Source organism: Zootoca vivipara, chromosome 2, assembly GCF_963506605.1.
Source record: "Zootoca vivipara chromosome 2, rZooViv1.1, whole genome shotgun sequence".
NCBI classification, from domain to species: domain Eukaryota; kingdom Metazoa; phylum Chordata; class Lepidosauria; order Squamata; family Lacertidae; genus Zootoca; species Zootoca vivipara.
The window spans coordinates 105,648,488-105,665,736 of NC_083277.1; the positions used below are offsets into that span (position 1 = coordinate 105,648,488).

At 45.3% G+C, this 17,249-nt stretch overlaps 1 protein-coding gene across 4 annotated transcripts; it reads right to left on the reverse strand.

The window, feature by feature from the left end:
- Positions 1 to 720: 720 nt before the first annotated feature.
- Positions 721 to 17,012, reverse strand: MCRS1 (microspherule protein 1). 4 transcript variants are annotated; one of them, XM_035103887.2, is made up of 14 exons: positions 16,927 to 17,012; positions 14,839 to 14,968; positions 11,954 to 12,092; positions 11,546 to 11,704; positions 10,431 to 10,540; positions 9,636 to 9,744; positions 8,016 to 8,154; positions 7,846 to 7,921; positions 6,446 to 6,474; positions 5,490 to 5,582; positions 4,186 to 4,268; positions 2,991 to 3,078; positions 1,786 to 1,913; positions 721 to 1,210 (listed from the first exon to the last, which is right to left on the reverse strand). In XM_035103887.2, exons 2-14 carry the CDS (start codon positions 14,946 to 14,948, stop codon positions 1,124 to 1,126), a joined length of 1,350 nt encoding a protein of 449 aa, XP_034959778.1. In that variant the 5' UTR covers positions 14,949 to 14,968; positions 16,927 to 17,012; the 3' UTR covers positions 721 to 1,123. The 4 variants fall into 4 exon arrangements, with proteins under 4 accessions (XP_034959778.1, XP_034959781.1, XP_034959780.1 ...); XM_035103890.2 differs by having other exon boundaries at positions 14,839 to 14,952; positions 16,927 to 17,006; XM_035103889.2 differs by lacking the exon at positions 16,927 to 17,012 and adding an exon at positions 15,231 to 16,043 and having other exon boundaries at positions 14,839 to 14,952.
- Between the last annotated feature and the right edge of the window lie 237 nt (positions 17,013 to 17,249).

A 17,249-nucleotide genomic window follows, 5' to 3' on the forward strand; every position in this document is an offset into this window, starting at 1 on the left:
CTGGCACCAGGGTGAAACTGCCTCATTGCAGTGTTATCACCAGATTGCAGTGCTGAAAACCTGACACCGCCCAGGTCTAATATTAAACCCTCATAGTTCAAAAGACATTCACACCATGCACCGACTCTTCTACAATACTGAAAGAACCGCATCTTGCACATCTCAAGAGGAGCCCCTAATTCTGTCTGCAGAAGCTACACAAAACAACAAAACGTAACTAGCACAACTGGTACCCAAAGGATGTTTACCAAAAGATTGGCAGCATCAGACCAAAGTCAACTCTAAACACCACACTGGAAGCTTCAGTAAAAGCAGCAGGTAGCAAAACTATAGCCCACATTATAAACACTAGGCGTGATCTGATTTTGCCACTGCTTTTTAAACAGTTAGAAATCATTCTTGACAACTGTCACAGCACCCTTCAGAATCTTATGTTACCAAACATAGTTAGGCAAACCAGCTATTCCACTCTTCCTTTAAAAACTTTATGAAAATTAAACTCTAGACTACACTGCAGAGAGAGACAGGCAAGGCAAAACATTAATCACTACTGCTGCAGAATAATGTAGAAAGAGCAGAGTATCAACTGACGAACCTCAATCATTGCATGACTGCTTCAAAGCATGTTCCTCCCTCGCCCCAAACGTGAGAATCTATTTGGCAAGAGCTGAAAAGATGGTTGTGTACAAAGAAGCAGGCCACCAGCACGACAGAGAGTAGTGAGATTTGCAACTATTTATTAGCTCGTTTGACACTTACTCCCCCAGCCCTTAATCTGGTTTTCATCACTCTGTCCCAAAGAGAATCGAGCGCAACAGCCGCACAACCCTAGCCAGCAAATGCCTCACACGGCCAAGAACACCCAAAGAGGGTGCCGGTTTAAGGCCTGGCTCATACCTTTCTTTTACATAGATCCGCTGACTGATGAAGCAGAGCTCGCCGTTGTCCTCAGCTGCATAGGAAAAGGCCCCCAAGAAGTTTCAGTCCTAGCCTAGGGGAGGGCAGGCTCTATGGAGCTGCATCTTCATCATAAAGCATAGTGGTCCCTGCTGGCGAAAGGAGTCCGGGGCAGGGGCGGGCAGCCACACACAGGTCCACTGGAGCTTTGGGTTTGATTCAAGCCTCAGGGCTGGGCGATTTTGGCAGCCTCTGCCTTAATAAGCGCAATCAGGTCTTGGTTGATGAGGAAGACAAAGCGCAAGCTAGCAATCTAGGGGGAAAGAGAAAGGCAGTCAGACTGGGTGGGGAAGAAGTGAAAGCGCTGCATCTTTCACAGGAGAGCTTTCCAAACTTGTCATGTCGGTGACACACTTTTTAGACATGCAACATTTCACAACACAAGTAATTCAGTTTTTCTAGCAGCCGACAACACACTTTGGAAAGCTCTGTTTTATAGCTTAGCCACTTTCCCACCTCACTGAGAGGCCAAACTGGCTGCTGCAAGAAACTATGTCTTCCCAAACCGGAGGTTCTCTGGGTAGATAATAAACAGACTTCAAGGAAGTTGTCTACCTTCCAGCTAGCACTAGGCTCTTGGCTGACAGAAGCTGAAGAAACTGTATCTCAGCGCTTCTTATTTATTATGTTTGCTGGTTCTGTGCGGAATCAAAATTCACAACAGCTGGATGCATGCAAAGGAGTCTAGCATCCCATGGATTTAGGGCTGGGTTCAGCTGCTCTGGATACTGGCATCATCTTGTTATGGAACAAACGACCAAGAAAACTGTGAAACCTTTCACCACAAAGCAGCACAGCCTTCTGCCCTGCCCACCTCCAACAGCTCACCTCCACCACTGAGTTGTTGCTGAGCTTCCATTTGCTGCCACAAAGCACTGGGCGCCCATCCACATAAATGGGCCGCCGGCCTTCGTTTGCCAGGAAAAAGTCGCCATTGTTCTTCAGTTTGATGACACCTGTGTGTGCACGCATGGAGAAATGAGAAGTTAGATTTTCCAAGCAGAAGGAAGAAAATTGGCCACAACTGCTTGCAGAGAATGCCTTGATACTGTGTGTTTTGTAGCTGGTTCGAGGCCCTGCATCTGCTATATCCTTATTTGAAATTTTGGCTCTCAAAAGTGAGAAGCTCCAGCCAATTTTTCCAAGGCTATTTTAAAATGTGCGAACAGGGAAATGTCACCAGACTTGGACTTTCCTAATTGTGCCTTTTTAAACACCAATATATATTATTATTATTATTATTATTATTATTATTATTATTAGCATTGTTAGTCACTTTGTGTTGCAGCCTCAAGGGCCAGCAATTTAATCTCAGCCAGATCCAACCCCCTTCTACCTGATCATCTGCATTCACAAGTTGTTTGCTATAATAATAATTTATTATTTATACCCTGCCCATCTGGCCAGGTTTCCCCAGCCACTCTGGACGGCTCCCAACAGAATATTTAAAACACGACAAAACATCAAATATTAAAAACTTCCATAAACAGGGGTGCCTTCAAATGTCTTCTAAAAGTCAAGATAGTTGTTTATTTCATTGACATCTGATGGGAAGGTGTTCCACAGGGCGGGTGCCACCACCGAGAAGGCCCTCTGCCTGGTTCCCTGTAACTTTGCTTCTCGCAGGGAGGGAACCGCCAGAAGACCCTCGGAGCTGGACCTCAGTGTCTGAGCTGAACGATGGGAGTGGAGATGCTCCTTCAGGTATAGTTTAAAAGTCTACAGAATTCCATCCAATGTCGTCAAAGTCCTCATGTGGCCATTAGTTACCAATTCCTGATTTAGGGCAAGAAACAGCAACTACCTCGCCTGCAATTTCTGACACAGCAAAATACCAAAGGCACCTTGATATCACATGGCACTCACATCAGGAACCATGGAGAGAAACTAAACACTGAGGCGTAACTTATCAGCCCTATGCGGGCACTCAAAGGGCTGCCTTCCCTTTCCCATCCTACCACAATTTCACACCCCTTGTCCTACTAAGTCCTTCTCCCCGAGCAACTCAAAGGCAGTAGCCCAATCTCAAGCACCTTGCTTGCGGGATATTTTCCAGGCTGGCCCCTCGAGCGCTAGATCCACATCAATCTGATTGTCTTTGGTGGCTCTGCCAAGCGTGATCTGGAAGAGGAAACAAACAGAAACATTCACCGTGTGTCAAGGGGACCAGCGTTTTGCTCAGAGGAAATTGCAATCTACAGCCATCAAAACTAATTAGCCAAATCAACATGGCTATGGCAATCGTTCCATCAGCACAAGCATTTTACCTTGCCTAACAGAACAATCCCCTCTCCTCCCTTTGCGTGCCGTTATGGGGGTTCTCTCTCCTGAACTCCTGAGAACCAATTTTGGGGTGAGCAGTGGAAGCCCCATGGCGCTAGCCAAAGTCCCTGTGTGGGCTTCTGCTAGCACGACTCATTAACTGAATCTGGCTCATTGTGTTTTCTTATTTGGCTTCAACTAGCTGAATTTGCACATTGCATTCTGACACAGATATTGAAGCTGCTGTTAGCAAAAGCCTGCAATCTCTTGGGAGGCCGATTCCAGATTCCACATTACAGATAAAGTTGCGCCATAGCAAGTGGGTGGATTCTACTGTTGTGTCTTTTGCAGAAGAGGAAAATAGAGCTCCTTAGAAGTATAAGCATACTGAAGATACTTCCTGTTTGGGAAAAGGGAGAGTTCTCCAACTCTTGAATGTAAATACACACACAAACAACCTTACAGCTGTTATTTTTTGGCTTAGAAATATAGTTGGGAATTCTGTAGAGGCTGCAAATATACACACACACGTTTTAAAATTTGTGCCAGACACCGATGTTCTGTTACTGTTAGTTCTGTTGCTGACAGAACTACAGTGGTGCCTCGCAAGACGAATTCGTTCCGCGAGTCAATTCGTTTTGCGAAAAATTCGTCTTGCGAATCGCGGTTTCCCATAGGAATGCATTGAAATTTCTTTTTTTTTGCCTATAGGAACGCAATGATTAAATTTCAATGCATTCCTATGGGAAACCACGATTCGCAAGACGAATTTTTCGCAAAATTCATTTGTCTTGCGAGTCACCATCCGATCTCAAGACGCATTCGTCTTGCAAAAAATTCGTCTTGCAGGGCATTCGTCCTGCGAGGTACCACTGTATATGCAACTTGCTCTCTCTGATGCAATCCTACCATGAAAAAGCTCTGCACTGTCTCAATTTAAGCAGCCAAATGATAGACTGGACTCACCTCCCGGGAGCGCATGAGATAACGCACCATTCTTCCACGCAGCACAGCCAATGTCTGGTTATCAAAATCAGGGGAACTCATTCCTGGGAGAAAGAAAAGGAGGGATTAGACAGGCATGGCCTTTGGAAGGCAGGGGTAACCAAAGCATGCTGGGCCACGAAAGGTGGGTTGTGTCTCCAGGACACTCACTTAGTTGCTCTCCCCAAAAGAGCCCTTTATTTAGTAGTAGCAGCAGCAGCAGTAGTAGTTGTTGTTGTTATTTGCCAGCCACTCTGGAAAGCTTCCAACAAAATATGAAATATTCAACTCAAATTCAAACCTTTATTGCGTTAGCATACAGCCATAGCAAAATAAAAACAATACAAAATGCCAGAGGCAAGCAACAAAGCATAATTCAAGGTGATATTGCTGGTGTAATAACATTTAAATTACCCTAAGACAATAATGCAAAGATTTAGGTGCCAGCACCAAAAATCTAATATGCAGATATATGTAAAGCATAAAATAGCCCAAAATAAGCTGGGCACATTCAGTTAAAAATGAAATAAGAGAGAATTAAAACAGGTCCAGGTCTAGGACACACTACCCTGTCAGGGTAGCCCTGAGTTTCAGAGCCCGCACTATGAAGATTGCCACCCCACGTGAAATTAGGGGATTTGCGTCCACAAGAAGCAATTTCAAACAGTCTTCCTTAGATATAATGGTGGGCGGGATCAAGAGGAGGAGCTTAGATCTTATTGGCTCATAAATGGGGCAGTAGAAAAAGAAATGTAGAAAGTCCTCTATAAATATGAAATATCAAACACTAAAAAACCTCCCTGTACAGGGCTGCCTTCAGATGTCTTCTAAAAGTCAGATAGAAGTTTATATCCTTGACATCTGATGGGAGGGCGTTCCACGTTTATTCAATGAAAATCTATACATTACTGAATAAAAAACCACCCTCTATGAAATATTCATTCAAAAATAGCAGTAACAGCAGACTTTTAAAAAAGTAGGCGATATTATTATTATAGAATACAAAATTGTAAACTGTGTTGAGGTTTATTAGAATAAAGCGCTATATAAATAAAACTATGAAAATGGAGGCCAAAAAAAAGGCGTAACAAAAACAAACGCACATAATAACATTACGTTGTCTGGATAGGGTTGCCTCCACAAAGCTGCTCTTAGCAGACGTCAAAAGCAATAAACAAACGCGCTTGCCTAATGTTAGCTGGAAGTCCCGGGGGAATAGGCACTGCATCACTAGGAGTTGGGATTTCTCACCCACGAGAAGAGACATAGTGTGACTCTTCTCTCACCTGTTATGCTGTCCACCAGCACCTGCCACTTGTGGAGCTCTTGCTCCAGTTGACGGATTTCACGCTTCTGTCTCCGGTCTGCCACCGTCAGTTCTGTGTGGAGAAAGGCCCCAAGCGTGATGAATGGATTTTTGAAAGAAAAACAAAAGTAACTTTAAATAAATAATCATGAGAAACAAGGAGAAAGAGAAAGAGAGAGAAGTGGTCTTGGGGCTGGATAAATTATTCCACTGCAGGTAAAGCTCGCTTCTGTCTAGGGTTGGATCTACATTGTTCTTCTAAACGTTTTTAAATTTAACATTCTATAACGCTTAATGCAGTTTCCCTTTGCTGGCGGCTCGCTGCTCTGCAGCGCCCTCTGGCGCCACGTGTTAATAATGCGTTTTTTAAACCACGAGTGTAGATCCAGCCTGTGACCATTAGGACAATACTAAGGGGGGGCGGGGAGAGAGAAAGCTTAGCTCCTCTCTCTGCAAGCATCCATTCCCCAACCCATGTTGAGAGTGCTGGCATCCACAATAAAGGGGCGGTTCCCTTACATATAGAATACGTGAAGCTGAGTTCTGCTACCTGCCCATAGCTTCCCAATAGGGATTTTAATATACTGTGGTACCTCGGGTTTCAAATGCTTCAAGTTACACATGCTTCAGGTTACAAACTCCGCTAAACCAGAAATAGTACCTCAGATTAAGAACTTTGCTTCAGGATGAGAACAGAAATCCGGCGGCATGGCGGCAGCAGGAGGCCCCATTAGCTAAAGTGGTGCTTCAGGTTAAGAACAGTTTCAGGTTAAGAACAGACTTCCGGAATACAGGTCAGAGGTTTTTTTCAGTTTCGCCCAAGAGCTGGCTCACAGGGATACACCAGCCAGAGTCTCTCAGAGTTTTATGGAGACAGAGCCATTTGAAGAGTGTTATTTTTGCTCCACCTCTTGCAACAAACAGCACCCAACTCACCATGCTCCAACACCTCGTCTCGGACATCCCTACAGGAGAGGAGGGAGGGAGGGAAGGAGAGAGAGAGGTGTTAGATCTTGAATTGGTAACTGATCACTCAATTCCAGTGCCTGGGCCACAGATAATATGTATATATAATCTCAAAAAACACTAGCCCATGTTGGCTGGATTAGGGCTCAGCCATGCGCATGTTGAGAGAACCACAGTAATGCTCAAAACTGCAGCACGGCAGGAGCCGGACTGCTGGATGAAAAATTAGGAGAAACAAAGCTCACCATGGACTCCACTCATTAATTACCCTAGGTCTGAAAGGCCCCATATCTGCTCTCTCAAATGGGTGGCTTCAGGCATTAAGTCACACGGCGTCCTCATCTGGACAATGACAGCAGCAGCGACTTGTCTCGGATTTTAAAGTTTAAGGATGATGTGTGCCAACTGGGCACCATGTTATATGTTATTGCCGCCTAGTCTCCCTATCTAGAAATGCTTTGGTTTTCCCAGTGTCGATCTGATCAAGCCTTAGGATCAGTTAGCATGCATCAATTAATTGCTCCCACGTTGAACATCTACCTAATCCGGTTTAGACCAACTCGTTTAGAGGAAAAAACCTCTCTCTGGCCTTCTTCTCGGTCACTTTGTGTTGCAGCTTCAAGGGCCAACAATTTTATCTCAGGCAGATCCAACCCCCTCCTACCTGATCATCTGCATTTACAAGTTGTTTGCTGTAATAATAATTTATTATTTATACCCCGCCCATCTGGTTGGGTTTCCCAGCCGCTCTGGGAGTCTCCCAACAGAATATTAAAAACATTATCAAACATCAAAAGCTTCCCTAAACAGGGCTGCCTTCAGATGTCTTCTAAAAGTCAGATAGTTGTTTATTTCCTTGGCATTTGATGGGAGGGCGTTCCACAGGGCAGGCACCACTACCGAAAAGGCCCTCTGCCTGCTTCCCTGTAATCTCACTTCTCGCAGGGAGGGAACTACCAGAAGGCCCTCGGAGCTGGACCTCACTCCTTTAGGTATACTGGGCTGAGGCCATCTAGGGCTTTAAAGGTCAGCGCCAACACTTTGAATTGTCCTTGGAAATGTACTGGAAGCCAATGTAGGTCTTTCAGGACTGGTGTTATATGATCTTGGTGGCCACTCCCAGTCACCAGTCTAGCTGCTGCTATTCAAATTGTCTTCACGTTATAAATTTAAAAATGAAGATAGATTCCTATTCAAGTGTGGACTGGATGTGAGTTGAACTAACCCTTAGCCTAACATATGTCCAGGCTGGAACCAAAGTTTCTCCAGACACTTAAGCCAGACAAAGTTAGGCCAGGAATACCGATGGCTGAGTGTTTCTAATGAACAGAGGGAACGCAGCTGGCCTTAGCCCCACCCCTTTCACTTACTTTAGTTTGCTGTCATCTATCATGTCTTCGGCATCGGAGAAGTTGAGCACCTGGTCCCCTTTGGGCAGTGGCTGCACTGGAAGAGACCAGAGAGGGCAAAGGATGGCTCAGAATCCTGGCACAAGCAGCAGGTTCCAGACTTTACCTGGCAACAGATTAGCTGGCCATACCTGTTTGATCATCCAAGAGGTAGTACTGCTTCATGAGTTGCCAATGCGTCTGTAGGACCTTGGCAGTGCGGGAGGGGTAGAAAACCTCGGGGTGCTTGTGCAGGAGGTCCTGGAAGGTGTCCAGGGTGGGTTGGCTGGTCTAGGAGTATGAGAAAGAAGGCTCAAGCAGGAAGAAAAGAACCACTGGAAAGGTTGCTCCTCACATTAATTTTCCATGAAGAAGAGATTTTTAACTCTAGTTAAGCCCATCAAGTTAAAAGTCAACTGTCAAGCTTGCAACCGTAAAGCTTGCAGACTTTACATATAGAATAAGAGAACAAAAAGAACATATGTTTAGAGAAGATTGGAAAACGTTTATTGAATATATGGGAACTAACTGTGTACAGCTGAAAATGATGGCAGCATTAAGATACGGTGGGACCTCGACTTACGAGCTACTCGACATCCGACGTTTTCGACTTATGAGTGGAAAAAGTGGCCGCGCGCTTACCATTTTTTCGACATCCAAACGGAAAACCTGTTCACGGCTAGATGCGGTTTCCTCGACTTACGAGTTTTTAGATGCAGTTTCCTCAACTTACGAATTTTTCTGCTTCCAATGCATTCCTATGGGAAACCGCTTGTCCTATGGGAAACTCGACTTACGAAGTTTTTGACCTACGAGTGTGCATTCAGAACGGATTAAATTCGTAAGTAGAGGTCCCACTGTAAATTCAACAGTGTAAATAAGTTTTGATGGATGTCATAATGAAATACTGAATGGTATAGTTTTTACGAAATACTGAATGGTATAGTTTTTGTAAAATATGCAGGGATTTATGATATTTAAAATGAAATGAACCATGGCAAGAGAAGTCACTGATATTTTAAGGATGTAAAAATGAGTACTTTAAAATTGTAGAACAGAAAATTTAATAAGAGAGAGAGAGAGAGAGAGAGAGAGAGAGAGAGAGAGAGAGAGAGAGAGAGAGAGAGAGAGAACTGTCAAGTTTTCAAGAGAGACGAGAATGAAATTTACAGGCCACAAACTTTGTGAAGCCATTCCATCATCTCAAAATTATATAAGGGAGGCCTTCAAGAAATTCTTGCTATGTGGACTGCTTAAGTTTAGCTTGGGAAAGCCTTTCGGAAACTCTGTTCCATTATCCTTCATCCCTTGGTCTTTTTGTCGCATCCCCCACCCCAGTTTCAAAGACAGGGCATTCTGCGCCCTCGCTTCTGGTTATCTCCCTCTCTTCAGGCTCATTTTTCTAATGATTACGACCACTTCTGCAAACCTCAGGGTTTCCCCCAAACCTGTTGATAACCCTCTTTCATGAGGAAGTGGTGTCATTTTGGGTACAAAAGGACAACACTTAGAAACAGAGTGTGCTATTAGTATACAAGATATTACAATGACACAAAACATATACACACACACACACACAAAAAAAAATATTTACAAGCATAAAGAAGAAAAGGTTGGCAAATGCCAGGGTAGCTATTATATCAAGCAAGCCGCTTGCTATACAGGGCATGGCAAAACTCTACCAAAAAACATCAGGGAGAAAAATAGCTACTCTGAACCCTGTCCTGAGTTAACCAGGGCTACGGTTGAAGTAGCCCAATCTTGATCCTTACCGATCCTACTTTGCTTAGTAGCTGCTCCTCTGCTTTGCTGAAGAGCACTTTACTCTGCATAGAGGCTATGGCTTCCGGATGCAGCTGCCGCATGGCCTGGCATGACAGCCTGGTGGAGGAAGGGGGAAAGAGAATGAAAAAGAGATCAGTCGCCCCACACCAAACAGCAACCAGCGGCATTCACCCAAGAAAATATAGAACTTTTTTTAAAAAGGAAAAAAAAGGTGTGTGTGTAGTTGGTTTTCTATCCTCACAAGTGCCAAGATGGACCCATAGGGAGTCTCATTTGTGCAATCAAAACCCACTTTTATTAGGGGTAAACGCATGTGTCAAGGTTCTTAAAACTTCCAATAAGCCTCATAAATGCCTTAACCCCAGAAACACAAGCAAAATTGCCTTCTTAGGTGAGGTTTGGACATGCCAAAGAGGCAATTCACATTCAGGCACTGAGGAAGCAGAGAACAAGCGCTTCCCAGGGAAATCAGCTCTGCTCTCAGCAGCTGTTTGGAAACAAACAGTGCTGAGATTCCATCTTTCAGTGCCATCTCATCAAGAAGCCTGATTTTATTTTATTTTTAAAGTAGACTAAATCAAGAACATTGCACCCTTCCTCCTACTCTGTAGGGCTGAAGAACAAAGAGGAAAGGAAAATAAAGGAACTTCCTAACCAATACACAGATCCTTCCATTCCGAAAACGAACTTGAAACTTGGAAGACAAGACACCCCTTTAATAGGATCAATCCCCATACCTCCCACTCTGAGAAGCATGACTCTGTGTGGAGGAGAAAACTTACTTGGAAATCACGGGGTCATAGAGCAGAGCGTACCACCTCTCCTGGATCTCCCGCAGATTAAAACGGCAGCTGAACTTCACTCCCAGGTGCACAGAGGTCAAGTCATTGGTCTTCAGAGAGAAAGAGAGAGAGAGAAATTACTCTTGGGAATAATGACTCTTCCTTGCATGTAACAGACGTCTGCGAAGCCTGACCATCCGAATCACAGTCGCTCACACAGAGATGCCCAACTCTCTGTGGACAACCATGCTCCAGCATAGGGCAAGCAGACTATTTAGAAAAAGGCACAAGGGAACCCCATTGGCTTCAACTGCTTTGTGCTTGTTCTTATCTTGTTTTTATATATTGTGATCTTTTCTGTGAACCGCCCTGAGACCTCCAGGTATAGGGCAGTACAATAAAATAAAAATACCTTTATTGGCATTACAAACTACTAAGATAAATTTAAAAGGGATAGGAGTGAGGCTGTCGAGGGTCACAAAGCACTTGATTGTTCTGTTTCACCCTGTCTATTCCCTAGAGCAGTGATGGCCAAACTCGGCCCTCCAGCTGGTTTTGGACTACAACTCCCATCATCCCTAGCTAACAGGACCAGTGGTCAGGGATGATGGGAACTGTAGTCCCAAAAAACAGCTGGAGGGCCGAGTTTGGCCATCACTGCCTTAGAGGGATGATTCATTAAGAACCCTTTTGGGTAAGATGGAGATTTAAAAGGGCGGTATATAAATTCAATAAATAAATAAAAATGTAATTACTGAGCAATGTTGAAAATGCATGGAATTAGAACACATGAGAATATATATGAATCTGCCTTATATGGTCCATCTAGCTCAACACTATCTACACAAACTGGCAGCAGCTCCCCAGAAAATTTGGGAATGCAAGGCCCCAGGAAAGTACCCAAGCCAATATGGCAACAGAGAATGGGCTCAGGGCACTAGGGATATCATTACTTAAACATCTGCACATGGAAGGCTGGCTGGGAACCTCATTTCAGTCACTAAGAGCTTCTTGAAATCAAATACTGTTCCTGATCCACTGTGGATCTTGATTTTAAGAACACCTGGCATCCCTATATCTGCCTCTATCTATATGTCTTAACCCCATTCTACTACCTGAAGCACAGCGTTGATCAGCAACAAATCATCAGTGGGTTTCCAGCGGCCCAAATCCTTGGTGACCTGCAAGGGCTGCTTGCTCTTCTTCATCCGCTTGGTGAGGCTGGGGTTTGGAGCTGGGCTTGGAGTGACAGGTGCAGAGACGGATTTGGACACCTGCGGAAGCAGAAGTTGGCATACATACTGCAACAGGCACAGCAACACAACGAAGCCAAAATGTAGCAGAGAGCCGTGGCCGCTGACAAATTGCATCGCAAGGTTATTTAAGGGGCACCCGCAACAGCACAGGACAGCACTGAGATGAAAACGTTTGCAAGGGTTTCAAAAGCATCAAATTTGAATAATGGGGCCACATTATCTGCTATGGTGGTTCTTATCGAGGGAGGTATATGTCACCCAACTCACCTTCTTCTTCTCACTGGAAGAGGGTTCACTCCCAGAGCAGCGCCCTGGCTCCACCCCGCTGGGGCCCTTGGCCCGGCTGGATGATTTGGCAAGGCTGCTCTCTACCAGTTCATCATCAAACTTCTTCCGCTTGATGAACCTAGAATGAGGAAATTCCATGTTATATTGCAGCAAGTTACCTTCACCAATGGCCTAATCAGCACTGCTACAGACAGTATGAATATGGGTTGTCAATGGAACTTCCTGAAGGCTGAAGTCCACAAAGGGATTCTGAATGATTGGGGGGTTTCCCCACTTAACGGAATTTGTTTACAGGTCCAGTGAAGAAGAAGAAGAAGAAGGAGGAGGAGGAGGAGGAGGAGATGATTTATATCCCGCCCATTTGGCTGGATTTCCCCAACCACTCAGGGCAGCTTACAGCATATATAAAAACCTAATAAAACATTAAACATAAAAAAGCAGAATATCTTATACAGGCTATAAATAAACCAATGAATCAGTAGAAACTAATAATACTAATTGTAATAGTAGTAGTAATAATAATAATAATAATAAAGTTTACAGTTATACCCAAATTAAAATAACCGTCAACCCCAAGTAAACATTAACCAACCCAACGAAAACAAAACAGAGGAACAGAAATTAGAACCGTTTAAAACGTTATAAAACATTTTAGCCAAGAGTTGTTCCAGCAATGTCCCTCCGGCCTCCCAGGAGCCTTTTTTAGCTGTTTGAGGCGAGTCTGGGCCCCAGCCCCCAGGAAATGGGCCTTGCAGCAGGGAGCAATCCACTCCTTTGCCTGTATTTGTTTTATACTGACTTTAATATTGTATTGTGCGAAAGACAGGTAAGAAATCAAACAAAAATGGTAAAAGGGGAAATGAATAAGGTGCCAGGTTACAACTCTGAATGGAGCATATTTGGTTCTGAACCCACCAGGACCACACTTGCAGTTACTGTATTTATATGAGCCCTTTGCGAATAAGGCGGATACAGAGGGGCTGCAGGGCGGCCCTGCTCCTCCTAGCTTCTCCTATGCTGAGCCGTAACTTACAGAGTGGAGGAGAGAACCTTTTCCACCTGTGGAAGCTCCCTGTGTGATTTGGAAGTCAGGGTTCTAAACTGTCCACAACTAGAAAAGGCTCTCCACTTCAGAAGCCGTCCCTCAACAGACACGGGGCCAGACTAGAAAAGCTAACCACCAAACTGAAACTAGCACAGGGACCAGCAAGAGAGGATCCCTATACCCCAGTATGTCCCCCCCTTTATCATATCACAGCTCAACAAAACAAAACAACATAGCCTCCCCCCCCCAATAGCATACAAATTGATACAGCTAACTTGAGACAACAACCCCTCTCCTACACAAAGAAAACTCACTGCAAGCAACTAAATGCACCCAATCATGCTACCGGCTCTCCAAGCTCCCACACTGCCAACAAAATCAAACAAACAGATAAAAGAATCTATCCTCACAATGCTGAGACAAAAAAACTCTGCACATGCACTAAGCAAAAGAATGAAAAATATCATGCCCACTTCTTTCTCACCCCCGCAACCTCACAATGTCTATAACAGCAGTATCACACCAAATGTACTGACCTGTAGAAAGGACTCGATGAATTGAAAACAAAGACGTTGTATGCACCCTTATTAACTATGAAAATACTTTAATAAAAACAACTATTTAAAAAAAACCCACAGATACGGGGCCAGGAGAAGCTGCTTAACTTCAGGAATAGGGTAAAATGCACAGCTCCATTAGAGCCATGTTGCCCCTTCATGTGAGTCATATGTGAAGAGGATTGTAGTCACATTGTTTTGGGTTCCTCCATCTAATTAAGAGCTTTTAGGGTTTTATGCTATGACCCCAAATGTGAATTTCCCAGTTGTCTTCAGAACAGTGGAAACCCCAAGGCAAAAAAGGAGCCAGACTATTTATCGACCCTTTAGCACCTGGTTTTCAGGGGGAGAACCATCGCCAACCCACAATTATCTCTATTCTACTCAGCTGCTCCAGTCTCCAAGCTCAGGCACCAGGTGTCCTCCTTTTCCCTAGCTCAGAGGTTTCCAACCTTTTTGAGTCCATGGCTCCCTTGACCAACTACATTCTTTCTGCGGCACCCCTGTGGGGCTCAGGAGCCCAGTAATGTCACCCCTTGCCTGCAGAGCTGCATCCTCTCGCCCTTTTTCGAACATACCCCCTTGTGCAATGTTCCCTCAGCCTTCTCTCCCCTCTCCTTGGGAGTCTCTGAGTAGCTGCTGCTGTCGCTGATCTCTGACCCACCCACTCCGCCCCAAAGAGAGGTGCCTTCTCACGCTGCCCCATGGGCCTGGGAAGAGGATGCCACTAGCCTTAGCGGCCTGATGGGAGACTGGCCAAAGGTGAATGTGAGGCCAGCACCTTACGTTGGGAAGCAGCAATGGCAGCAGCGGGCACCGCCAGTCATGCATGGTGGAAAGACTCCCCTTTGGAGCTGGGCACTCAACTCCCAGGCAGGCCTTGCACACTGTAAGCGCAAGAAAGGCCAGCACGGTGCCTGCCTGCCTGCTTGCCCAGGCTCCCACTTGTCCGTCCATTCCCAACAGCAAGGACTGGCAGATTGGGCTCCCTTGCCCACTTGCTTGCTTACCCCAGCTCCTGGCCAGACCCAGAAGCACCATTCACCCAGGGAGCTAGTAGCCAGGGCTGCTGCAACAAACAGCTGTGCAAGCCTTTGGGAGGCAGAGACACGAGAGGGCACCAGAGGGAGGGAATGAAAGAGGGAGGGACAATGTTGCCCGCAGCACCCCTGAATATCATTCAAGGCACCCCAGGGTACCACGGAACATTGGTTGAAAACCACTGCCCAATGTTGCCTCTCCAACCCAGCCCAACATGGTACCTGGAAGAACTGCGCCGTTTTGGAATGGCACCCGACACCTGTGAGGAGCTCCTTTTTTGCCCTGCCAGAGACTCTTCGTCTTCAGAGCGGCTCGCTGTGCCCGACGCCATCAGTCTGGAATACAACACGTCTGTGATAATAATAATAAAAAAGGAACAGAATCACTGGCTGCATTATTACTCTGATTTAATAACATTCTGGACTAATCTTAACCATGTGGCCAGTACTGGATGCTGCAGAGGATAAGCAATAAGGTGTCCCCCCCCCCAATTCATTCACAGATTTGTCTATTGATTCACCCATAACCTGGCAGCCCCAGGCATTCATAAATCAACTGAGTTTGGTTGTGCTCCACAAGAACCCTTTGTTTGTGTATTCCTAAATACATTTACCTGGAAATGTACCATCCGAGAAACTTGCTTCTAAGAAAATGTCCTCAGCGACCCTTTATAAGACATAGAACACCTTCCATGGCAAAGGCTTCCATAAATCTATTGCCACAATGTTAATAGTAACATTTGGGGCCATCCAAGGAAGCTGAACGCTGGAACGTTCAGGACACACAAAAGGGTGGTTATTCAACATGCTCTATGTGGGGCTTGCCCTTGAAGACGACTTGGAAGCTTCAACTGGTGCAAAATCTAGCAGCCACATAACTAAGGGCAAAGGCCGTGGAGCAGAGCAGTTGTCTCCCAGCACCACCTTCTAGAATTCTAAAAACAGGCTGGCTGTTGGGGCAAGCCAGAGGCTGAGACTAAGGAGGCCTTTGGTCTGATCCAGCAGAACTTTCTTTTTGATGTTGCTTTTTACATCCCCTGGGAACTGAGCCTGGGGGCTCCTGCAACTAAACTAGCACCAGAGAACTACGATAGTTTCAGTCCAGGCCACCTGAAGCTGCACAGCAACCACCCACTCTTTACACACACACCCCAAAGGCTGTATCTGTGGCTGGTAGCTGCTAGACATTCACTCAGTTTATGTCCAAACATTTATAGAGCTGCCATACGTCCGGAATTTCCCAGACATAGACGGTTGTCAGAAACATTGCCCAGGCGGAAATCACTGAAATCTCCAGGAAAATCTGGACATATGGCAGCCCGTGCCAAAAGTGTAGATTTTGGCGAATTCCTTTTTTAAAAAAAAATCACTCAACAACTTTTGTGTCTGGATTTTCACTTTTTGAAATATAGCAACTAAGTTTTAAAGTTCTAGTTACAGGTAGTAGCCGTGTTGGTCTGACGTAGTCAAAACAAAATAAAAAAATTCCTTCCAGTAGCACCGTAGAGACCAACTAAGTTTGTCGTTGGTATGAGCTTTCGTGTGCATGCACACTTCTTCAGATACATGCACATGTGTGCATGCACACAAAAGCTCATACCAATGACAAACTTAGTTGGTCTCTACGGTGCTACTGGACGGAATTTTTTTATTTTGTTTCGACTAAGTTTTAAAGTGGTTGTATAGTTTACAGCTGGGACAGCTCAGTTGGGGCTCTTAATCTCAGGGTTGTGGGTTCGAGACCCACATTGGGCAAAAGATTCCTGCATTGCAGGAGGTTGGACTAGATGACCCGTGTGGTCCCTTCCAACTCTTATTCTGTGGTGTAGCAGGTAGTGTGACAAATTTGCTCCAGGGAGACCAAAATTCAAAGCTCCACTCAGGTCATGGACAGTTAATTAAATCATTATACGGTTGCCATTTTTCAAAAGGTGAAAATCCGGACACAAAAGTTCCTGAGCTTTCCAAAATCTCGGAGAAACTGGTCGTTTCTGAGCTATTTCTGCTTGTGTCCGGGAAATTCCGCACGTGTGGCAACGCACTTTTTAAATCGGCGGGAAGGGGGAAGCGTGGGCAAAAGCTTGCAAGGGTTTCGCCCTGAATCTCGCTCGAACCCGACGCGAGGGGAGAAACGCAGGCGTCGCGCGCCTGCGCAGCGCCTCCACCCTCCCTCCTCGTCCGCTGCCGCGCATGCGCTTTCCACCCCAGGCCTGCCGTTTTCGACCTTAGCTGTCTGTGGCAAATGTTTCCCCCGCTTAACTGTCGCCCACCTCCAAGGTTCTAGGAAAGGTTGCCCCGACAATGCCTCACCATTCCCGAAAGTTACGACGGCTCCTGCCTCTCTCCGACGTCCATCTCGAAGACGCGAAAGAAAGCTGAATCACTTCCGGGGGGAAGGAAGAAGTCCATGATGCCACTTCCGGTTTGTCATAGAGACGCCCAAGCGAAGCCGAGACGGCCTTCTTTGTTAAAGGCACAACAGTCGTTTGGGGTTCCCCAAAACCGAGTAAACGGCATTTCCATGGCAATGTGCCGCGAAAACATTTATTTATTATTATTATTATTATTGTTATTATTATATCATCATCATCATCATCATTAATTTGTTATATATATTCTTCTTCTTTGGCGAT